At 41.0% G+C, this 25,463-nt stretch overlaps 1 protein-coding gene across 2 annotated transcripts in view; it reads right to left on the bottom strand.

Moving 5' to 3' along the window:
- Window positions 1–9,013: 9,013 nt before the first annotated feature.
- trpc7b (transient receptor potential cation channel, subfamily C, member 7b) overlaps window positions 9,014–25,463 on the bottom strand; it is a gene marked incomplete at both ends in the record, with an annotated part of 47,338 nt that continues 30,888 nt past the window's right edge. The window contains 5 exons of one of the 2 annotated variants that reach the window (XM_079228906.1): window positions 9,014–9,153; window positions 9,388–9,463; window positions 10,367–10,447; window positions 13,019–13,246; window positions 14,012–14,207. In XM_079228906.1, coding sequence (XP_079085032.1) covers window positions 9,014–9,153; window positions 9,388–9,463; window positions 10,367–10,447; window positions 13,019–13,246; window positions 14,012–14,207 — 721 coding nt within the window. The remainder of the gene's footprint in view (window positions 9,154–9,387; window positions 9,464–10,366; window positions 10,448–13,018; window positions 13,247–14,011; window positions 14,208–25,463) is intronic. The other variant, XM_079228907.1, reaches the window with a different exon arrangement.

Raw genomic sequence — 25,463 nt, 5'->3', positions numbered from 1 at the left:
TTACAAAGCTTATAAAGACAGATGAACGCAAAACGACCCAGACATACACATACAGTAGCATCTGATAACAGTGATACTCCTAGACACGCTCCAGACAAAAACACACAAAAGCCAGCGAGAGACAGATTACGAGACCACTGATGTGCAAACTACTGCTTGTGCGCACACAAGCAGACTCACAAGAGACATTTGACATGCATAAACCACAAGCAATCTCTCTCTCTCACACACACACACACACACACACACACACACACACACACACACACACACACACACACACACACACACACACACACACACACTTACATAAGCAGAGACAGACAGTGAAAGATAGATAACACATGTGGTCACACATACACACACACACACAGACACACACACACAATACACTCACAAGCTAACACATGCCCCAATCAGTTCAAAACACACACACACACATACACACACGACACAGACAATATTATCACTAATGGCTACACAAGCAGCTGGGACTCCTTTATCTCTTTTGTCAATACAATTCCATTTTTTGTCCATGAATCGTCTACAAACAAAAAATGTTCTATGCAAATGTCTCCCTCTCTAATTTTCTGTAATTGTGTTCATTTTTTCTAACCTTCTCCTCTTTAACCTCCTTGGAAAAATCAGCCGGGGAAAATAGGATTTCTCCCTGCCAGTGCATCCAACGCCGCCCCCTTTGGCAAAAATTTGACGCTCTACAATTAGTCACTTGATTATCTCGCCAAAACACCAAATGCTGCTCATCATCTCAGGAAGGAATTAAAGGAGAGGCATTTGTTTACTCTTGAAGTAAAAATTACAAATGGATACTCAAAATGAGCTGTCGTGCCACCACTGAAACACAAATACACAAACACAAACACACACACACACACACACACACGCACACAGAGAACGTCCACGTTTTATATTATACGGTAAATATGCACATTACATTCATTCAAATCATGTTTTGTGAAGCCAGAGTTGATCCAAACCTGCAGATATACAATGTTATATCAAAGAAAATACAAGAAACCATTTACTTCCAAAGTCTATAGTAAAATTAAAATCACCTATAAAATCAAATATTTTCCAAGTTTGACACATTTTGAAAATGTATATTCTTATCTATACTCTAATTTATTGTAGTATATGATACAATACACATTTGATTTGACTGTGTAGCGTAGGCTCAGATCTCATTGCAGGTCAACTGTCTCTCAGATCGATAGCAAACAAAGCAGACTCAGCCAGCCAAGCTTCTTTTTCTCCTGCATTTCAAATGTGAATCATTTCGAGGATGTTGTGTTCTGGATCAGTGAAGGAGGTCTTGGTTGGGAAGGGAAGGGGGGCCCCAGGTAAATTGGTGCATGTTTGAGTGTGGGGAGGGTCTCTGCTTCAGTAGCCATTTTATAGAGCAAAGACTCACCCCAGAATCCCCCAGGAGGAACGCAGGAGGTGTGTAGTGGAAGAGTGGGGGAGTAAGGAGGGACATTAAAAAGATCAAGTGGGAAATTACAGCAGCAGTGTTCCCTGTAAGACAGAGTGAGGTTCTGATGACTGTCATTTGAGTCTGGATGAGGAGAGGAGGGGGAGAAAAACAAACAGAAAGAAGGTTATTACTCTAGTAGCATCTGGTCTCCAAAGTCACCAAGGTCATACCTGTGATTCCGGCAAAACTAGGGAGATAAGGAAGAAGAGCCAAACAGCCACATGAAATGTAAAAACGAAAATGGATGGAAACAGCAACAGGACAGCGACAAACAGAAAGTGACAGAGCAGAAAATAGATGCTGAGACGGACAGAAACAAATAGCAGATTAAAAAAGACGGGAAAAACAACAGAGAGCGGGAGGGTGGGTGCGTGAGAGAGGGTGAAGGTAAAGCAAACAGAACACGAGCAGAACAAAGGAGAAAAAGCCAAAGTGAGTCAGAAGATGAATTGTCGTGCAACAGCTATGGTTAGCCCATAAAAGGGAAACTATGTTGTAGGTACGTAAATACACTGAGGGGAAATGTTGCTGTATATGACGAGTTGCAGCGCTGGGGTTGTTATAAACATAACTTCCTTTCTATGCCTCACTCATTCTCCTGTCAGGCTCACACACGGCTCGCACAGAGAGTGAATGGGAGAGCGTTTGCAATCCAGTAGATGTTGTATCAGTTCCTGTAAAGCACATTATATCCATTAGTCACTGCTGTCAGTGATAATGAGACAAAAAATTTGAAAGTGGATGTGATAGGAACACCGAGGATGACAATGATGACGGTAGCATCACATCGGGCCAAATGCTGCTGCATGGAAGATGATGTCAAGGATGATGAAGATGATGAATGCCGTGACACAAAATTGTTATGGTGCAGAATCTGATGATGATATAGTGAGTCAGGCTCTGAAAAAGTATATTCCTGATGTCAGATTCTTTTAAATTCATACAGTTTAGATGGATTTTGGAATACATTTTTTTTGCCTACTTTATTCAACTGTACTTTATGAACTGATCTGTGCACTCTCTGTGCTTTCACATTAAAGCTGTGATGTTTACATTTTTTAAAGTTGTACTCTGATGTGAAATTAATAGCGTTGAGGTGTTTATGATGCTGAGATGATGTCCAGCTCAATTGTTTGTTTGTTGGAGTTAATTAGTCTGTTGAGTTTTTTGGACCAATCAGGACAGAAACTGCGGCTCATTCTGTCCTGTAATTTTTGATTTTCTCAAGCTAAACATTTCAAATAGAGTGATCTGAAGATTTATTTTGTGTCAGACGCATGCATTATATTGACTCTAACTCAGTTGTGGCAAATTTGGGAAAACGTGAAAGAATGCATCTAAAGAGGAATATACTGTGGAGGAGAATTGAGAAGTAGAATAAAACTGAATGCCAGTCAGGATATACATCCTCTCAATCTCATTTAGCCTAAATCAGAGAGGCGTATTCACAAAGGAATTCAAATGAATGCCTTTAGATAAGGTTAAAAAGCAGGTCAAAGACTGTATGCGTGATTAAGCTACCGTGTACAACAAGAATAAGAATCAGGCTATATGAATTGCTCTACAAAACACTCCACCCCATGCACAACATTTAGTGCTCACGTTCTGAGCCTCAAACAGGGCGAGTAGAAACTATATTCTACCGGTTATACAGAAAACAGTGGTTCTTGTTTTTTTTATTGTGATGAAAGTGATGATGACAATGTTGATGGTTTCCTTAAAACTATCCCAGGTTAGATATAGATGCACACTTGACACATTTATCTTGTTTGTACGTGTGGTTTCATTCGCTCTACTTGCAATTATGAGTTCACTCATGGCTGTGTACTCTCTCATTCCTCAGCGCTGCCTCAAGGCCCGGTTGAGCCACCCGGAGGGCTAGTCAGAGAGTTGTCACATCAATCTCTCCATCCTTCTTGAACCAGTGTGCTAGGGCTTTGAGAAATTAGTAAACCCTCCGCGAGTCGATTCTTCTGAAAGCCCACCCAGTAGCCTCTTTGTTCTCTACTTCATCAGCCCTCTGACGGCTCCAGAAATGAGGTATTGGCGTTTCACCAATGCTAGGGACTCAAGACCGTCTCAGCACTGTGGATTTGGGATTTCTTTCAAGGCTGTCAGAGGTAAAAGATGGTTTGGAGCAGGTTAGATGATAGTCTTATGACTATAATAAAGGTGGATGATGATCATGGATGCATATGATTGTAAGATGGTGACAACTTTATGCAATTGTCCTTTAGTTTGTTTAAGAGGTTTGTTCTGATTAGTTCCTCTCCAGAGAGCTTTCTTTTAATGAGATACTGTGATGAGAGACTGAGATGGCTCAAGGGCGTGATTGATGCCTTAGATATGAGCTGTATCTGTGTGTGCAAAAGTGACAAGTGACACATACTCTTCTGCGAGAGTTAAGAGCCACAGAAAGACAGAGAAAGAGTTTAAGCCTGCTTTTGTGGTTTTTATTTGTTTCTGGAACAACAAGTCAGTGTTCACCGTTTAAATGTGAGTGTTTATGACAGACAGTCTGGTGTGTGAGCGTGCATGCATATGTGAGTATTCACGCCTCAGTGATGTGTGCAGATTTCTGGCAGAAAGGGTGTTCAAGCCTATGTGTTCAAGCTTCTAATAATAAATAAGGAAGGGTAGGCAGCTATCTATGTTTGTGTTCATACAAGCAACAAAGCATATTTTATTTTATTTGTGCCTGCTGGTAAGTTTTTCTCCATTCTCGAGGCGCATTGGAGAGGTAGTCTAAGCTCTCCTCCAAATCCCTGGAAACTCTGTCCTTCAGAGACAGGAGGTCACATCGCTCACTGCTCCGCCAGGAGAAACAGAAACAGACAGATGGAGGAGGAGAGAGGGATGGAGTGAGAGAGAGAGGGAGGATGAAGAGGAGGATGAAGAGTACGAGGAGGAAAGTGGGAGGGCTGGAAACACTTCTTTGCCTTGGGCCTCTTGGACAAATTACACCATAGAAGGGATGTCAGTTATACTGGGTTACACACACACACACACACACACACACACACACACACACACACAAACGCACACGCACGCACGCACACACACACAGGCCCATGTCTCCTCACATGTCATACACAAGCGAGAATGAACAGATACACTTCCATAACATTTTATCTTGTGATTAAAACTGACACCGAACACATGTACAACACACACACACACACACACACACACACACACACACACACACACACACACACACACACACACACACACACACAAACATACGCACAATGACAGACTGTGAGTAATGCCCTGAAGGCTAAAACTCATATCAAAAGTCTGCGGGAGAGCACTAAAGGAAATCAGATAATAAAATTTATTGTGAACTTCCATAAGCACCCTCCCTCAGACAGACTCTGTTGCTATGGAGATAGTCCAGAAGGGTCTTGGCTGCTGTTTACTTGTGCTGTACAGCATTTCACGGGTTGAATTAAGTCTTCTTTCGTTTGAGACGGTGTTTTGGAATTTCTGCTTTACCGGCCTGCATAAATGCTGCAGCAGTGACTTATGGGAAGAGTGGAGGAAACAGAAGGCGAGCGCGTGACAAAGATTATAAACCAGACTCAACAACGTGATGAGGAAAGAAAGGATGCTCTACCCAAGCCTGTAATTGTGGTTATTATATAGTTTTCCCTTCAAGTTGTGCTTGGCAACTTTGTATCTAAAAATATCCCTTAAAACACGCCTTACAAACGGAGTCATTACGTGAGAGTATGAAGGAAGAGTTTAAAGGCTTTGTTCCTGTAGAGAAACTTTAGTGCAAAACCTAAAGCTTTATTTTGAACAGCAGCATTTCATAAGCGAGCACTGCATCCACAGAAAGCAGGACTTTCTGAACCTAATGGTAAAACAGAGTTCCTTCACGACATCATCAACACTCACAAAAGAAAGTAAAAGTCCAAGCTTTAAAGGTAAATTATTTAAGTCCACAAAACCAGTTGTGGCTGGAGCTGCGCGGCATATTACACGGCACAGGATTGCCAGGAATCAGAAAAAACACAATGCCAGAGAAGAGGTGGGACCGACAGAGAGGTCTGGCGTGCAAGATTCAAAGTTATTGATCATATTTGTAGTATTTTAGAAACAGAAACCCTTCAGCGTCCACATCCAGTCGAAGAATGTGAAGAAGTGTGGGGTGGGGGGGCGGGAGGAGAGCTGACGTCTTCTGGCTTTATCTTCTTGAGAAAGGGGGTATGACAGGAACAGCAAAAACCAGTCCCATCTTAACAACTATCTTAAATATTTAATTTAACCTTATTTTACCGAAATAATAATTACTTTCATAGTCTTTTGAATTCTTCCGTATTTGAAATGTGTGCTGTGTACCAAACAGTTGATATAAATCCCTGAATGAAACCAGATCAATTAAAGACAGAAGGAATTTAAAAAGAAGTCTGCAGGTCTGTGGTTGAGATACAACTTGCAGAAATTGACATCCAGTTTATATGGCAGGAAACTAAAAGAATTGTAAACAGAGTTGGCTAACATGAAATTAACCAGACATAACCTTTATGAACTTAAATACAGTTTTAAGGACATTGGGTGTAGCTTGGGTCCTCCCAACTGCTTAACTATTTGTTTCGAGAGCATGAGTTCTGAATGTGTATGTGCATGTGTCTGCATATGTGTGTGTATGTCTGATATATCACTGGAGTGCAGAGTGCAACCAGTTGTTTGGTTCTGCTCCAGCGTCCGTCATCACCTGAGGCTACTGATGAGGACAAACACTGAATATTTAGACTCATTGAATATCATCAAACTCCACCTGTTGAGCACAAACATACAGAATGATTCAATGATTAAACAACCAGTTTAGAGCGTACTCTCTTTAATTCAAGGATCAAAAATATGACAATATACAGTACAAGATTTTGCATTAATCAATATTTCTTGCGTACAAGTGAAAAATACAGTGTTTCAGTTAATTTTGTGTTTAGAGCGGTGAGAATCATAAAACCTTTTCTGGGAGTCTGTTCATTCCTAACCTGCTGCTCGTTCACTCTCTGACAGTAAAAATAAAGAAAGACACAAGTCACACTACTTACTAAAATGAAAACTTGACTCTGAACAACATTTGTGTACCTGAATCAAAACACGGTCACTGTAGGTTGAAAACCTGATATCTTTAATAAGTCAACTGTTTCAATCGTGTTTAAAGTCTTCTGATACTACAACATGTTCTGGTGGTTAATGTGCTACTAGTGAGCTGAGGCTTTTAATCATAGAAGTTTTAAAACAACCTATAAGCGTTTAAACATAGATTAATTTATTATGGCAATAACTTATTTTATAGTTTTACTGTACTGGCCAATGACTCGTCAATGATCCAACACAAATGGACAAATGCAATGAGAGCCCTCTAAATGAGTTAATATGAGCAGTATTCCCCCTGCTCACCATTACCTATGGGTCTAAGGACATTTGATAGCATCCACACAATAAAAGAATAACAAAACCAGGGCGTTCTAGATTGATAATATTTGCTTTTCTATATTATCCAATGGGTTTTAAAATGTTTGAAAGGGATTGATTTATTAATATCATCTGAATTACAGTATCAGCCAAGTCATGTAAAATACCCAAACTGTCTCATTTAGGAAGTTTTTAAAGGACAACAACATATGCAGACTTGTGTTGTGTGAACGCTGGATGTTGCTGTGCCCATAATGCAGTGGAGGAAAAAATGGCAGGCCATCGAGTAAGAAACTGCATTTTAGAAATTACGGAAGCATTCTCACTAGAAATATAATAATCTCTTTCAAATTGTTGGATCCTGATGGAGTTCAGGTTTGGGGATTGGACCGAGTATAAATAATGGGCCAGTGGCTATTTTTTTTTGTTGTCAAAATCCAAAATAGGCTGCTTCTACATGATGGACCGATACTGTGGCTGATCCCACAGGTCAACATAATCTTTAGCACCCTATTTGTATCTACATCTGTGTATTGGTTGTTGTAGATACAATTCTAAACTTCACAATAAAAATACATCTTAAATCTAGTGGGCAGAATTAGCAGTTGATCAAACTGCATTATTACAGGATCACATTTTCTCTATATCTAATATTAGTTAAAGCAACAGTTCAGCTATTACCTACTTTTCTCCATGTCAGTCGAATCACAGGTGAAGTCTAACGTTAGCGAGTGCAGCGCTTTAAGTCTCCAAAAGAAAAACAACACCATAAAATGACTCCATACAGCCTCTGCAGCACAATCCCGATGTTTTACAACCAAATGACTGCACTGTTGTTCCAGAATCCCAGATCTTTATATCTCTATATCTCCCACATTTCTCATGTCACAAACGTCTGGTTGCCCTAAAGCGAGCAGACGGAATTTCTCTGCTTTCATGTGCTGATAATAAGCTCTGACCTCCTGCATTTTAAAACTGTAAACACAACTTCTCGAGGTCATTTCGCTTTTTGGCTACTGTTTTAGTAAACACTTTGTACTGCAAAGGCACAATGAAAAGGAGAACACCCACAACAGTTTGCTTGGTACTATTTAACATTTCCTTCATCCTAAAGTGATAAAATAAGCACGAGACCTCGACTTTATAACAAAGTGGGAGAGGGTGAAATTTACCCATTTGTTTTTGTTTTTTTATCCTGTATTTGCTCCTCATGAATAACCCATACTCGCTTGCTTTCTGGCAGCGTGTGCTTATTTAGTACATTGTATTTAAATAATTCTAAGTGAGGTAAAATACTTTTGCCCTTTTTTGGAACTCTACAAAGTAATTTTCTACTAACATGAGATCTCTTGGAGACAGCTCTCAAGGAGCTGCAATACTGAATGCCTCACCACCACACTGTGTGTTATGTGGACATGCAAAGGTCATTGACTGCATTTTTGGAGAGAGCTTTAATGACTTTCAAATTAGTGTATAAATCCTACACTGTTCCATTGCTTTTTCCTGAATCATCTGACTCCTGATCAAGTTGTGCATTGTGGATGGAAATTCATTAATTAGATAGCCTGGTGTATAAAGTAGAGTACAGTATCTCAACAGGTGTCACTATGCTTGTCCTGACAAAGTGAAGACATAGAAGCAAAGCCAGCTTTTCTGGTGTCAAAAACAGTGGCTTCTTTATTTAAATGTATTTTTATATTTTTCTGACTCCCTGAAGACGTTGCCTTTTCAACTGTCAACACAAAGCCCCTTCAACTGAGTTTACTTCACCTCTGACCCTACGACCTCATGCTCTCGTGCAGTTGCAGCTATGTTCTTTTCACATTCCTCCTTAATTGGTCATTGCATAATACAAAACCATTGCCATCTGCATGAAATTATCAAATTATTACTCTGTGCCCAGTCTGTTTCTCTCACACTTTTGCTCCAATTTCATCCCTGTCTAACTTATAAACATCCTGCTTCCACCATAAAGGTCTTAAAAATTCCTTCCCTGGCCCTGTTCTCTGCCTCCCCCTCCTACTGATTTCACCCTCTTTCACATCTTCCTCCCTCCTACCCTCTCTCTCCGTCTCGCGAGTCCTGTCAGTGTCTCATGGTGTTCTTGCCAAACTTGTCGCCGAGTTGTTGGATGAGCAGAGCCAGCTCTCCAGCAGCATCGGACTTCTCCTCCAGGAGCTCATAACGGAGGCTGGAAATGTCTTGCTTGATCTCCTTCAGCTCACCTACAACACAGTCACAAACGGACACAACAATCAGGACACGTGAACCTGAGCAAATACAGACATGTAGCGGTAAGCCCTCGTCGGTAAAGCCCCAAAACTGTACTGTCAAACAGTCAAACAGTACAAACAATACTTTGACATACAGAAATACCTCATTTAATTGACATCATCTCACATGCACTGAGCAAATAATGACACAATGAGAGTGGGCCATAATGAGGAGGGAAGTTTTACCTTCATTGACTTCGTCGCTCTCTCTGTCCACTTGGGCCTTGAGCACGTACCTCTTAGTCAGGCGCTTCATGATATTCTAAGCGGAGGAGAGGAAAGGAGATTAAATAGACACATAGACACACACACACACACACACACACACACACACACACACACACACACACACACGTAGAGAGCAGCACTGTGTCTCGGAGACTGTGTGTGAAATATTGAGTATTGATCTGGAGTCAACAGGGTGTCATGCAGCTCTTGCCAAGGCTCACGCAGTCAATTTCTGCATGTAGGCAATCTGAATGAGTCTATATCTGTCACCACACATATAAATGTCTTATTATGTGACATCCACATGCCTGGGGTGTGCGTGAAACCCCACACAATCTGCGAGGGTTGGGAGAAAAGCACAATCGACCTGTGAAGGAAGTTAGATTTCCCTCAGGGAAAAGGTGAAGGGCAGACTCAGGAGGAGAGCGTCTCTTCCCTTTCTCAGCGTGATATTTGAGCTAATTTACTGAGTGCCTGCCTTCCATCTCCCACAAACAGCTCATTAGAGGCTTTTTCAGCCTCTGCTCAGTGTCTCTCTTTTTCCTTTTGCCGTTCCTCTTCTCCCTCTTTCACTCGCAATCACTTGTTCAAACCTGCCTTCTTTTCAGTCGATGCCCTTTCATCCAATCTCTTGGAAACGTCTTTCCTCTCTGTTGTCTCCAGCTCATCTCCCTAGCCCACTCTTCCTTACCTATGTCTTTCATAGCAGTCTCTTTGCCTCTTTCAACCCTCACATTTTTCTCTCTCCATCTCTCTTCCTGTCATCCTGTATCACTCTCCAGCCACTCACACTTTTGTTTTGTTCTATATTCCTCAGCCTTATCATTTCTCCCTCTCATTTAATTATTTCTTGTCCCTTCTAGTAAATGTTTTCTGAGATTCCCCGCTTGTGCTTGGGCTCATCTTTGCTCCAGCCAGCCTTCGCTCCCTGTCTTACCTGGTATCTGGTCGGGTGTTTTCTCGATTTTTGGGGGATGAACTCTTCTCCCGGGCGTGGATAAGTCCTGAGGCGTTCATCCTGTTGGAACAGTGAGATACAAACAGACCAGTGTTAACATCACATTTCAGGGTTGAGTGATCTTCTGTAATGAAAGCATTTGAGGGTGTCGGATGAGGCAATGCTAGCAAAACGAACCACGACCTTGCTGTGTAGTTTGTGTGTCATTTTGGTGTTGCAGTGACAAGTTCTAATTCAAGTGTGGACATACACAACTAGCTGCTGCGCTATATGCACTAAAGCTATGGAGGCGTTGAACTTTCTCAACATAATAGCCTGATGATTCAAAAGTTTAATAATGAATAACAAATAACATGGACATTCTACATGTGCCCTTCCTTCATAGGGTGTCTGGGCTCAGCCGAGATGGGTTTAGGAGCTCAGACATCCGGAAAGAGCTTGTATTAGAGCCGCTGCTACTTCACGTTGAAACTGGCTAGCTGAGGTGCTTTGGGCATCTGCTCAGGATCCTCCTGGACAACCTCCCTTTTTAGTTCTTTTGGGCACATCCCATGCGTAAGAGAACCCAGGGTAGACCAAAACACTGGAGTGATTATAAATCTCGTCTGGCATGGGAATGCCTCGGGTTTAGAAAGAGCTGGATAATGTTGCTGGTAAGAGGGATGTCTGAGATACCGTGCTAAGGCTGCTGCCCCCGCGACCCGGAACCAGGATACGTAGAAGAAAAAGGATAAATGTACATTTTTGCTTTTTTTAAAAAAGAATTATCAAAGCTCAAAAGTAAAGAACTAAAGTCAAATCACATCAGGGAAAAACTTTTCTGAAGTTAATGATACAACACCTCAACCAACCCACAATACTGTATGTAGCCTACTAACAGAGAATCAATTATCACTTAAAGTAGAGACCATTCAGCTGGGCTCTCACTGACTTTATTTTGTATTTCAGAGAAACTCATCTTGTGCTCACTGAAGGAACATAATGTAAAGTCATTTTTTGTGTCTTTGTAGAACACAGAACACCGACAACTAACACTAATTATTTGCAGTAGAGAGGCAAATTAATTTCTTTGATCTACTCATTGCTTCATTGAACCACACAACAGATGGGAAGTACTGCTTCAGCTTCATATGAATGTGAGGAACACTTTTATTCAGAGGTTTACCAAAGCCCAATTGACAAAGCTCAAATCTCTTTGTTTTGCATTCTGTGATCTAGTCCCTATCAATAACATGCTTTGATGGCCTCTGCTGACTCAAGTTAACTGCAATTAAATCTATTTGCTTTTGGCAAGCTATAAATCATCCCAACTACCTTTAAGATATGAAAGAAATATTCACTTAAGAAACTACAACTTACTTGGTTATCTCATGAATATATGCTGCTTTGACACTAACACAATTGGCTTTAATTTAGCGCATCAGCTTTCTTAAATGGTGGATATCCAACATCCAACATGGACCAAAAGACCGAGAGGAATAAATTGATGATTCAGAAAGATCACGCTGTCTTCTCTAAATCTCACTTGACATTCTCAACGCTGCACTGAGGTTGAGTTTGAGTTTAATTATCGATCACTTGCTGAACCTGCTTGGCTCTGCAGTTAAACTGTCAGAGCTGCAGAGAACTTCAGGAGCTCACAGAGGCAGCGGGGTGTAACCCATCTTGTCCCCATCCGAAACCTGCTCAGGCATTTGAGTAGAGGCAGGCCTGACTAATAGCTTATCTGAGGCACTGGTCCGAGCCATTTGAGGCAAGGAATCAGATAGAGGAAATGCCTTCGGACAAGACCAGCGCTAAGATTGATTCTGTGTTAAATGGCCCATGCTATTTTCTTCAAGCAATAGTTTCTTATTCTTATAATAAAATAGTTACACTCATTTTATTTTGGTGGACCATCGGTAGACAATCCTTTAGAGGGAGAACATGTAAAAGCCCAGCTGTGACTCCTCTGACGGTGATCTCCGGTATAGAAGAGGCCTACGAGCGCGAGGCGGTTGTCTTCCAGTCTGAATTTACGCTAGAGCTTCATGTGTTTACAAGAAACAAATAATAACCGGTAGCTGTGGCGTCATAATGAGGTGATTAGATTTTTCAGCTGTAGAGACAGCACTGAATGCGCAGGTAGATATCTGATATATATATATATATATATATATATATATATATATATATATATATATATATATATATATATATATATATATATATATACACACACACACACACACACACACACACACACACACACACACACACACACACACACACACAAACACACAGGAAACAAAATGTTGCATGATTTAGCTGGGAAGGAGCCTGCAAAAGAGGAATTTCTAGATGGAAAGTACTAACATGGCAAAATGCTCTTTAAATAAATACATAGAAAACAAGTTACATGTTGTCAGTAATTAACTTGTAATTATTGGCTCCCAAAAATTGTGAATAGTTTAATCAAAGCATTTAGAAAGGATGATAATACTGACATGAAGAGAAACACTATTATTTAGTGGCTACTGCAACTAAATCGACACAATATCAAAAATAATCAGCCCTTTTGTTGTTCCCTTTCACAGAGAACAATGCATGTTTGCGTCTGAAATCAAGCTAAGTAGTCAAAGGGGTCGTGACCCTGACCTTGGCCTGCGAGTTGAGCATGCCCAACTCCAGCTCATTGTTATGGCGATGGCTGGTGGCTTTGCAGAGGCGTATCAGACAGGACTTGATGCGGAGGACCAGGTAGTAGAAGGACTTTGGGCTGGGAACCATGTTGAAGGGGGCGGGCAGGGTGCGGCCCTCGTCAAAGTAGGAGAGCCACAACTTGGCTCGGGCAAACTTCCACTCTACGTCGGCATCCTCCTGCAGAGACAGAGTGTGCATTGAAAGAAAACTAGTGACTTCTTAACTTACATCTCTGTGTATTTTTTGTTATCTCCACCAGGAGATTATGTATTCCGTTGTTTGCTTGAGTGTGTGCGTATGTGCCTGTCTGTCTACGGATATATATATATATATATATATATATATATATATATATATATATATATATATATATATATATATATATATATACTTACATACTTTAATCTAAGAACGATTTTGAATGCAGGGCTTTACTTGACAGAGTGTTTTTTTAATCGTGGTATTAGTACTTTTACTTAAGCAAAAGATCTTCGTACTTCTTTCACCACTAATATTAACCAGTGACGCTGGATCAGACACTTTCATCATCAGTGGCTTCTGAGTCGAAACCTTGAGTCGACTCACATGAAACCAGTGCAGACAGCTGCATAGATTAAAATGAGAACGTGTCTGTTGCGTCAGACGTGCGAGTGGACCTCAGGTGTGAGATACGCTTTAGGTCTAGAAGGGGGGGTTAGACAATTTTGGGTTGTGTTTACTCAATCAAACATTACAGCAGTGGTCACTGCGGACACAACTGGCGGAGACCTGCGGTCTGATGAGTGCACCTTTCTTCCATTGTATGGATTTTCTTAGGCTTGTGGTATTTTCAACTCACTCTGTAATTCTCCTGCAGGCTCAGATGTGCTCAGACAATGATCCTTATTGACTTGTTGACAGTATTATAACCTTCAATATTGACTGGCCATCTTATTTATGTACCTCTATCTCCTGGTACGAGCTGTTGATCATCGCAATGAGCATGTTGAGGAGGACGACCACCATTGTGACATTATAGACTCCGTACAGCACGTAGCCGATGTTCTCAATGAACTTATGGTCGTACTTCAAAACCACCGAGATCACTTCAGACAGCCCAAAGATCGACCAGAAAAGAGTCTTAAAACTCTCCTCCACCCTGTGAGGAAAGAGAGAGAAGATGTGGCAGTCAGAAAAAAGTACATGACAGCGAACACACACATAAAGTGCACAGTGCTAGTCTCACTCAAACACATGCACATACAAATACACAAAATGCATTTTAATGTCGTGGGGGTTTATGAGGTGGCACTGATGAAATACCTGATGAGTCATGTCCAATTTGAACACATTATCCCATTATCCTATTACACACGAACACACACACGCCTACACACACACACACACAAACTGCACACATGACAACATGTCTGACTTCTGCAAAAAACAAAAAGCAGGTAATGGTAAAAGGGAATTCAGCATTTGAGAGATCATTTGAAATCAGTTCAGCCTGTAGACTTTTCTGCATCATTCGCGTCACTTGCACCGGAAATGGGGCGTGGCTTATCTCCGTAAAAACAGTAACCATTTCCGCCATCCACCATGGAAATAACCACTATTTCTGCTTTATACTTGTTGTTGTGTGTTGTGTGATGTTCCACCAACGTCGGAGCATCAGACGCCCTCGTGTCTGGGTTCATAATATTATCTGTAGCTGCATACAGCTCGGTGGATTTCACCGACTCTTGCTACTTTGGGCGGACCAGCAGCAGTTTGATTCAGCGCCGGACAGAGCATTTGAATGCTGATATTCTTTCGCAACTCAGCGCTATGCAAATTTTTCGCCCCAAGCGTCATTTGCTTGTCACCCGGCGAAAACTTGTGTTATTCGCAACCAATCGCGTCTGTGCATTGAAGAAAAATTCGCAACACTTTTGGTGTGAACGCAGCATTATGCTGACCTTTACTGGAAAGACATACTGAAACATCACAGCAGTTAATGGGGAAACAATAAAGGTTTGTTTTTCATGCCATAACTTAAAATGTTATGTGGATATGGTCTTTTTTTTTTTAAGACCACTGTCGAAAAAGATAAATGAAGAAAGATTTATTAAACTCATTCAAAAGACATTTTTCATGGTGATCAAATGTACTGTCCTCAGTTCAATTTGAGTCATGAATATGAATTCAACTTTCTGAGACCGTTTTTCGACAATTAGGCAAGAAAACGTCTAACTCTGTAAATGTTGTTACATTTCTAAAAAAATGTAGTGAGCTTTTTCCTGAGGTCGACGGCCATATATCTGTTCAACCTGAGGGCTCATCCTCCGACACTGACCCAAGGTAAAACAGCATAAAGCTGCAAGACCCGTCACTATTGACATTCAGGCGCATGTCTGTCGTTAAATATTCCATGAGTGGCAAGAATGGGACTGAGATGACAGAGGGGGGTGGGGAGCTGCCTGGCTGGATTGCTGGAGGGGTTGGAGGTGGAAGGAGGCTCTGGGGAGAGAAGATCTGTAGGCTCCCGCTCTGAGGCTGTGGGTGTCTTCCAACTTCATTTCTTTCAGAAAGACACATTTTCATTGGTAAGCAGAGAGCTAAGTGAAGGCACAGAGAGAAAAAGCACAAACTTGCATGCATAGAGACAAAGACACACACACACACACACACACACACACACACACACACACACACACACACACACACACACACACACACACACACACACCTCTCTCAGCTCACTCACACATGAAACAGAGACTCATCTGGGTACTTCAGCTTTGACCTTATAGGCAGATACATAACAAAAACACACTTCAACCTTCAAGACCTGATCTGTGTGTGTTCTCTCTCTCTCTCTAACTCAACACAATGATGCTTCCTCCAGGTAGAAATAGACAATTGAAACTCTGTAATGAATTCAAAGTCTTTGAATCACCTTTTGCATAAAACAACCTTGTTCATTGTTGTTGCTCATTAAAAACACTTCCTTTCAATGACTCCCTGGATCAGAATGGCCTTGAAGTGTCTGCATAATGTCACTATTCTCTGTGCACCTGTGGCATGATTATTGGTCGGTAGATATATGTATAGCCTTATCCTGTAATAGCATCATTCCATTTTCATTGATTTCTCTGTGTTTATGTAAATTGCCACTCTGATAACTTGCCAAACATGATGGACGTCCTAATGATATCATGCCTATGAGCACTGCTAACCTGTATGTCAATACTTTGTGAGATTGTGCACAGAGCTTTGTACTGAATGCTGAACATTGGACATGCAAAATCATACTTGCTACCATAAATCAGTCACTATTTCAAAACCACAAAAGACAAAGGCTTTGTCAGCATATTTTCTCAATCAGATAAAAATACACTCACCAACCCTCTCCTTGAAATTTCTTCCCTCAATTGTTTTTCGATTGTAGTTTAGATAAACGTAACCACTATGTTCAAAGGAAACACTTTTTTGAGTGAATGAAGTTCTACATGTATGGACTGCAGGGATCAAAAGTACTAGCGCTTTCCAAAGCTGAACAAACAATTATTTTCGACTGATACTTTTGCAAGTTTTCTACATACCGAGTTTGCACTGGAATATACTTCCACCATGGCTATTAAATGATGGCTCGGACACGGTCTTTGACCCCGTGAGAGCTATGGTGTATGACACATGAGCAATGTAACCAGAGGTGTGGTGTTGAAAACGTACAGCAGACAGCTCTACAAATAAAGGGATAAATAAATGCTCTTTGAGCGAGCTCAGGTTGACACAACATTTTGGGTACACTAGACGGGATGGCGGCTGATACACAATTAAAATTGCAGAGCGACGACCATAAACTACCAGTGGGTCACACGGCCAGCTGTTTACGTAAACAAAACTTAGAGAAGCTCGGACAACAACAAACACAGAGGGATTCAATTCCCTGCTCAGGTACATTACTCGGTGTCTTTAGCACTGGAGGCATGTGGAAACAGAAGCACATTCACACACCTTCATAGTTCTTCTTTGTGTTGCTGTAATGGATGGCCTCAGACTGCTGCAAGACTATCAGTGTAGGATGATATCAGCAATACCATCTTCTCACTTACTAGTCACATCACATCCACCAGCCTATCGTGCAATCAAGAGAGCTGAGGAGGGTGATTTTTGTCGCCTCGCCTTGAAAACCTTTTTTAAACCTCCTCTCTTTAAATAATGCCTCACCACTTATCTGGAGCCTCTCTTACAAGATACATTTATTTTTTCCTGTGGCTTTGACAAAGGAAACAAAATAAAAAGGCGACAATTATTTGGTCTCTATAACGGTATATCCCAATTATCTTTTTAATCAAATGATTCTGTCTCCCAGCTCTCCTTCCTACTTGTGTGAAAGGCTCATGCAATTTACATTTTTATGTTCCCCCCAAAAAATCTGAGTGTAGATAATGATGAAGGGCTTCGTTCCAGGGAACATTAATGTGCCATTAAACCAGACGCTGGCCCAAATGCACACACACACAATTCAAAGTACACACACTACATAGATGCTATTTATATCCACTGTTCATCTGTTCGCCTGGGCAGACTGCTGGCTTAATTTAAAGTTCTAAAACTTTGGATGTCATTTTATGTGTGACTGGAAGTGAACCCCTTCCTGCAGCTTACAAGTCGCCCATCTATATAATACTGTATGCATGACTACATACATCACACCTCCCCATTTAAGGAAATAAATAAAAACAGAGATATGACTTTGCTAATTAATCATTCAAGTATACATGAGGTGAGAGGGTCTTCTTCCCTGCTGGATACAGCTGACGCACAAGCAGCCGTCGAGTCATTTGTTTTGCTCATATTTTGCTTATTTGATTTACTGAAATCTGCGTGAGATGACTCTCCACAAGGAGAGTCATCTCAAAATGTATTTTTGGAGATAAACATCATTGATATATTTAAATGTGTCTTGACACTAGTCATGTGTGCATCATGCAATAACCTGTGACTGAGATATACACGTTTTTTTTTCAACGTAAGAGAACAATGATTTGATTTCAAACTTGTGTGTGTTTGTGTTATAAGATCATCGTACAACAGGCAGTGAATCAGCACGGACAGTGGGCATCTGGAGACAGAGATGGACAGTGTGTTATTATCTGTTATTAAGAGTGACAGCTCCCAATAGGCTGCACGCAGCAGGACGGCTTAATACAACCACAGGACACTGACAGTAAAGAACTTACTCTGGTACCACTCATTCTCTCTCTACCACACACACATACTCACGCCACATATACAGCGTTGTGTGCATCTGTGTGTGCGTCTGTGTTTGCGGGGGATGGTGAGTCACCTTGGCTCTGCAGGAGCCGTCCAAACCCAATCACAGAGAGGCCCAAATCTTCCCTCCAGAGACAAGCTCTATGTCTCTCTTGCTTTACGCCTCAAGTTTGTCTTAGTTCCTCTCTCTCTGCCTCTCGTTCATTTTCTCTATCTCTCTCACCCATTTTCTCATTATTTTCTCATTGCCATTGCTTTTATATATCTTTCTAAGCATCACCCTATCTCCCTCTCTTTCATCCCAACAGCTTTTAGTCATTTCTGTCACTCAATCTCTTTGTTTGATTTATACTTTTGTTTTTTCATTGTTTTTTTACCCTCATAGATTTCTCTTCTTTGTGTAATCTGCAGCAATACTATCACATTGGACGAATGTACATGTATATGTAGACTTTGTGAATGGCTGCATCCAGCCTTCTGCTCTGTTCCTCAGTCATGAGGAGCAAGATAGTAACGCTCTCCTTTTTCTCCACTCTTCTCCTCTCCTGCAGACAGACAAGTAGTCAGTCAGACAGGCAACTATAGAGAAAACATCTTTAAATATTAAAATTAGTTTTACTTTCTATCTGTCGCACCAAAATGATTGTCACCATGGCGACAGCAGGGGCTTGCCCACTTTGAGTTGTAATGAATGAATGAATGAATGAACGCTGCCCCTGAGAGATGCTGGCTGGCTACCCTGCCTGCGTGTTTTGTTGATAGAAAGACAAAAAGAGAGAAGGAAAAAGAAACGGAAGAAAATGAACAAATACTGATGTGTGTTTCTCATGAGTGTGTCTGTTTATAAGTGTATGCATATTTTTTAGTAACAAAATACAAAATGAGGCAGAAAGAGAGAAACACAAAAGGATGCCGTTTTAATGTGTGTCTTTAGGCAACTTGTGAGAATTCTTATTAAGCAGGGAGTACAACACCACAAGAAGAGCAATTAGAGAGTGTTTTGATACTGAATGAAACACAACATCAACTTTTTTATTTGTTTGCTCCCTTGCGGTCTGTTTTTCTGTCTCTGTTAATCTGTGCCGTCTTCATCAGCATTGCGTTGGGATGATTTTGATTTCGGCTACTATTATGTGGACTTTGTCTGTTGTTCTCTGTATGAATTTTGGTGACAAATGAGTTTCCCCACTGGGGAGTAATACAGTTTTCTAATCTATAATCATGTGTGACATCAGCCAGTCAAACCCCTCTATAGAACAGCAAATGTTGAATTATAGTTTATCTACAGTAATGTGTCAAGGATTTATCCACATATCGAGGCAGTGTGCATGGGTCTACAGTCAGGCAATACCCAGGGAGTCTTTATTAGAGATACCGAGGTGCAGGACAAACAATACAACTGCAGGGCACACAGGAGGTTCAGGCCTGGGGATGATCTTACAGATCAAAACAATCCCTTAAAAAAGAGAAATAAAATATTAATTCCGAGGTTAAGAGTGTGCAGCCCTCCTTTGTGCCCTGGTGTCTTTATTGGCCTTGACAAAACCAAGAAGAAAATGATTTGGGGAAGTTTACACAACAGCAAGCACAGCCAAACCTGCTACCTGATATATACGTTTACAATGTGTCTATGGTTAATTTGTAAAGAAATAATATGATTTTTGTTCTATAATGCTGGGACATTTACCCTCTACAGTGAAATACAGCAATTGCAAATACTAATACTTTATTTTCATGTATTTTACATGGTTTCTCTTCTGGTGAGAAGGCTGACTTTTTGTCTTGGACATCTGCATTTAGCACATCTTCAAGTATGTGCATATTTAAGACTCATATTATTGGGAGTTAGTTGGAAACATTAAAGATTCAGCCAGGGATAGGTTTTTCAAACAAACTCATGGAGCTAACGTTGGTTAACAGACAATTAGAAGCCAGTTTGAGGGACCCGTTGTTTTAAAAAGCTACTATGAGGAATCAGTGTCTTTATAGTTCATTACATCTTCATGTGATGATCTAATGATCATTAGTGAAGAGTTGCCATGACCATATGAGATCTCCCTACTCTCAACTAAAGGAATGAATTTCAATTCAATGATGGCCTCAGTGCTATTTCAGAGGGATTACGTCTCACTAAGAGGGAAATTGAATGTTTGAAATCCTTTGTCATCGTAATGGAAGAATTTGTTGAAAGAAAATGTAAATTTTGGCACAACCTCTAAAGCTACTGGTTCGAGCAATGACATTTAAGAGCCCATATTGGTCACACTACATGGATGTATTGTTTTTCTGTCTGAAATTAATTGCAATGTGTCTCCTCTCCTCATTTTGTCATTCAGATGTGCTTGACTGGGAAAGGCTGAACACGGCACCTCTGCCTTGCCTTCAGAGCTAATGCATTCTCTCGTTTGCTCCCTCCGACTCCGTCTCAACCATCTGCCCTCCCTCTCCTGTCTCTCTGTCCCTCTTCATTTGCATTGTATTACAGTTTTGTTTTGTTCTTGGCTGTATGATATGCCTTCTGTCTTGCCAGGACAAAAAACATACATTATAAAGGCTCATATTGCCAAAGAAACATAACCAACATAAAAAAGCACAGTTAAGCAAAAAGTACTAATAACTAACTGCTGGGTAAAATACAACAGCTGGCAAAATATACACATAATATACAAGTTATTTTATTATTTCTTCCCACCTATTCAAATGGTTACAAATGTAGTGCCATTTAATCCTGTGCTGAGCATGTGTGGCTGAGCTTTTGTCTGTTTGACCTTCTCTCATCCTCTCCCTCGTTTTCCTCTTTTGTCTCTGCGCCCCGGCTGCTCTCCCACATTTTGCCTGAACAAACAGCCAAGCCAAAAACACCATCCTCTGCATATACATATGTTACAGTACCGTTAGCTTTCCCTTAGATTTTATGTATTTTTCTATTACTCTGAACTGCCTTCACCTCTCTCTCTCTCTCTCTCTCTCTCTCTCTCTCTCTCTCTCTCTCTCTCTCTCTCTCTCTTTCTCTCTCTCTCTCTCTCTCTCTCTCTCTCTCTCTCTCTCTCTCTCTCTTTCTCTCATAGAGACAGGTCCACTGCTCCACCACTGCTGTCCAATTCAGAATCCTGATAAGCGTGTGTGTGAATTGATGTGTACATACATTTGTCTATGCCTACCTCAGCGTCTGTTATTGCATATGACTCTCAAAATACATAGTGAGCGAGAAGTGTGATGTGTGAATGTGCGTGTCTGTGTCCTTCCCCTCACATCCCTCCCTCTGGCCCACAGCCCGAGTGGCCCCTCCTGGAGTATCATTACTACCTACCCCTGGCTCCCTCCTCATCTTCCTGTATCAGAGCTATCAGACCCACCCTTTCTTCTGCCCTCCATCAAACAAGCTCTGTCAGATAGCTAAAGTCACACAGCCCCAACACACAAAGAGCTGAGCACAAGCACGCACATCCACTCTGGCACATGTTCTCATGCTATGACAGAGAGAAAAGAGAAAAGGGATTGACGAGCCTTTTGTACTCAATTTGCACACAAGACCATTGACAGTCATACTAAACATATTGCCGTTATAGTTTGTAATTGAATTGAGTAGGTTCAGAAAAATAAACATGCTCAGACACAAACATTTATCACAGTGCAGGGACCGCAAATTCTTTAAAACACATATACACAATGTATTGGTGAAAAGGGATGACACCGTCTCTTTGCACATTTCCAGGCTTGTTAAGATTTAGAGCATGACTGACCCCTAGTGGCAAGACTGACAACAACAACAACAACAACAACAACATAATTTAAGGGGCTTTCTGTCATGCTGTCTCAATACAGCTCCCATTGCCATAGTAGGAAACTGAAAAGGCAGGGACATTGTCTTGCAAAAAAAACCCTAATCTGACAAGAAATGCAGGCAGAGGTTTTAAGATGAGCAGAAACTTTTCTATTATTATCACCACGGGTGTGTTAATGCAGATTTCTGTAAATCAGCCTTGATGTTGATCTCTAAAGAAGAGAGGCAAGTGATAAGCAGACAATGTGCAGAGCTGGATTGTACATTCATGATGGAAATGACCGTAATGGTGACGATAAGGGACTGCTATCTGCAGGGCGCGGGTCTTTTCTATACTTGTCCTTTGCTTTTTGAGAGGTCTTCATTATGTCTGACTCCCGGGTTGTGACCAAGATTTCTACCTGTCTATCTATCTTTTCTGTCAGGGAACTCTGTCTCACACCGCTGCTCTGTTTGTCGGCTCATCACGTTGCCTGGATCCTTGGCTCCATGTGGGCAGCCAAGCAGAACTCACAGCTTCTAAGACCCCTGTGCTTCGGCTCAGCAGAGGAGCTATACTGTATATGCACAGCAGAGAGGTGCAGGGTAAGTCCGCATGGGGAACTAGAACACTCCCACTAAAAATCCGATCACACAACCTTTAGGATCAGTGAGTCTATCTAAGGTGAATGTTCAGCGGATCCTAAACTTGGAAATTGCTCCCAGGATTCACATGTCTCACAGGTGATAGGAAAATGTGAGGAAGATGGCGGTCAAACATCTGGTGCATTTAGACAAACAGCTGAGGCTGCACAAATATAAGATATAAGGGTATGTGGTGTTATTGCACCTGATAGCTGACTCCATCTACTTTTATGTTGCATATGAGCTGTAGGTGTGAAATGTACTTCACTCTCTGGTTGCAATTTCTAAGCTTGCTGACCTGATTATGCAATGCAAATGTGTGTAAATGTATAGTGTGTATATGAAGCTTAGTTACACACATGCTAAAGAGAAATGCATATGTATCAAGTGCACATACAAACACAAGCACATGCAGGTGGACAGACAGGTGTATAACCAGATAAGAGGAACAGACAGATGGATAGGCAAGCAGTCTTGCGTGGTGAATTCTGCCAGAAAAACTGAATCCCAATCAACTAAACAACAAAGTGGTGGCAATGCTCCCAGGTCACTCTGACTTTATCTTATTTAATCCTAAAGCCTGGTTCTATTGTGGAGAAAATAACTGGATCAACAAATCGGGAAAGGCAGGATTTCATCCTCATGCAAGCAAACTATGGTGCATCAAACCACTGCGTGGTCTACTGGGAGTACTCCAAACCAGCAACAACAAACAAGCAAACAGCACAAGGTTTATGCTAATTGGGGAGACAGATGTTGACACCTGGAAGCAGTTTGTCATGGTTGGAAAGCCTGTTAATGAAACATTAACTGAGGGCAATCATTCAAGTCACACTGTGTGTTCTTCACTGATATTAAAAGGGTAAATTATGCAGAAGAGCATAAACACCGTGCTCTACTGAATGTACAGATTGGTTTTGAACCCGTCTATTTCTCTAACCTTGTAGGATGACTCAGTACTCAACTTGCACAAAGACAAAGCTACATGAGACTTCTTGAGTCCAAGCTTTCTGTGGAAGTGTGAACCTTAACAAACCAGATGATAAACTGCATAGTCTTCCACTCTGATCAGTAAAATTGGACCAACCCGGCTGGATTTAACTCTTTAGAGTCAGCCTACCACTGTGGGTAGGTATTGCAGAGATATTCTGGTGTCTCAGAACTGGCCTTTCATCCCCGCAGGGGGGTTTGTGAATAAACTTTCTCAGAGACTCTTCCCACAGACCAGATGGTGCTCTGTCACTCTAGTCAGTAAAGGTGACACATGTTGACGGTCTACAGTCCTCAGAGAAAGATCTCAAGACAAGATAACAAAGTTAACGGCACGATGTGAAGACACTTAATGATTAACTGCACACCCATCACCCCCTCTCTCTCGTTTCAACAAATGTCAAGAAGACCCTTACCAGATCAAATAATAAAATGTAACACAGGACAATTATTTTCAGTAGGACTGAATTACACTGTACTAGTCTTCAAATTATTCAATAACCCCACTAAAGTTACCCAACAGATGATTCCAAAGGAGTGGATCTGTTTCCTGAGTCTGTGAGATGACGAATAGACAATCTGAGGCCCCACTGTTGCGCCTCTGAAGCCAGCTGAGGACCACTGTTTCCTGACTCTGTTTCCGCAAGGTTACCGCAAGGTCTTCGGGAACTACGGGGCACAAAGTAGGAAACTCACATCTTCTAATATGATCAAGAGTTGGTGTCGGACAGCGCTCTGAATTATTCATATTTACATTTATAGTTTAGAGTAGCGCCGGTATCTTATAGGAAATCACATCCTTCCTTCACTATCCCAAATCATTCCCATTTGCAATTTGAAACTAAGTTAATTAATTAATTGGTATCCCTCTTAATTTGTTAATCAATTTATTCTTTAATTTAATTATAAATGAATTACACATTTATTGCTAAGTCGTTTTAATATTCTTTCAAAGCTCGAACTAAAGGTCAATGAGCTCAGAACTTACTTCTGAGATATTGAGACTCATTAATTGATTATCAACCCATTGAATTCCTTTTAATTTGTTTTCCTCCAGAAGGAGATGGTGCCCCAAAATCTATGAGTGCAAGATTTAATTTGTACGGTAATCATAACTGCTACAAAGAAGAGAACAGTAAATGACAATGTAATTACAGAGTAGACCAACTTGTAATGCAATGTTTTGCTCTTGGATTGAGCAGAAATGGTGTAATGTCATCTATTTAAATCTGCAGATGTCTTCCTCTGAGAAAATGAATTATCATATGTGACAGTGAAAGACCTCAGAGAGTGTTTTCATTTTGAGATTAATGATGATAAACAGACTTGCTGGATAGCTTTATATAAATATAAGACAATATCCATCACTCTGTTTGCAACTGATGTGAAAGGATGAGCATGCAGACCCACAGATATGCTACAATTAAGGAAGGTGGCAGAAACATTGATATTCAGATTGATGTGTCGCAGGACTTATTTAATCTGTTAGTTGCTTTACAAGCAGGTTGATATACCACTTGTCAGTAAAAAAACTCCACAGTAAAATTGCTAGAATTCCTTGTTGCTGATGTTAATGTGAAAGAACAGATGCAAGGCATTGTAGGGCTGGTTTTAAGCAATTCAGCCTTTAAGTGCAAATTGACTCTTCGGTTAAATTGTGCAATTGGCCATTTTAAATGGCTGCTCCCTTATAATGAAGTTAAATGCAGCACTTTAGCAAGTTAAGTGCACTTAGAGTACTTACGGTTAGCA

This window comes from Taurulus bubalis (assembly GCF_910589615.1).
Source record: "Taurulus bubalis genome assembly, chromosome: 13".
Taxonomy (NCBI): domain Eukaryota; kingdom Metazoa; phylum Chordata; class Actinopteri; order Perciformes; family Cottidae; genus Taurulus; species Taurulus bubalis.
This window is presented reverse-complemented; position numbering and strand designations above follow the sequence as displayed.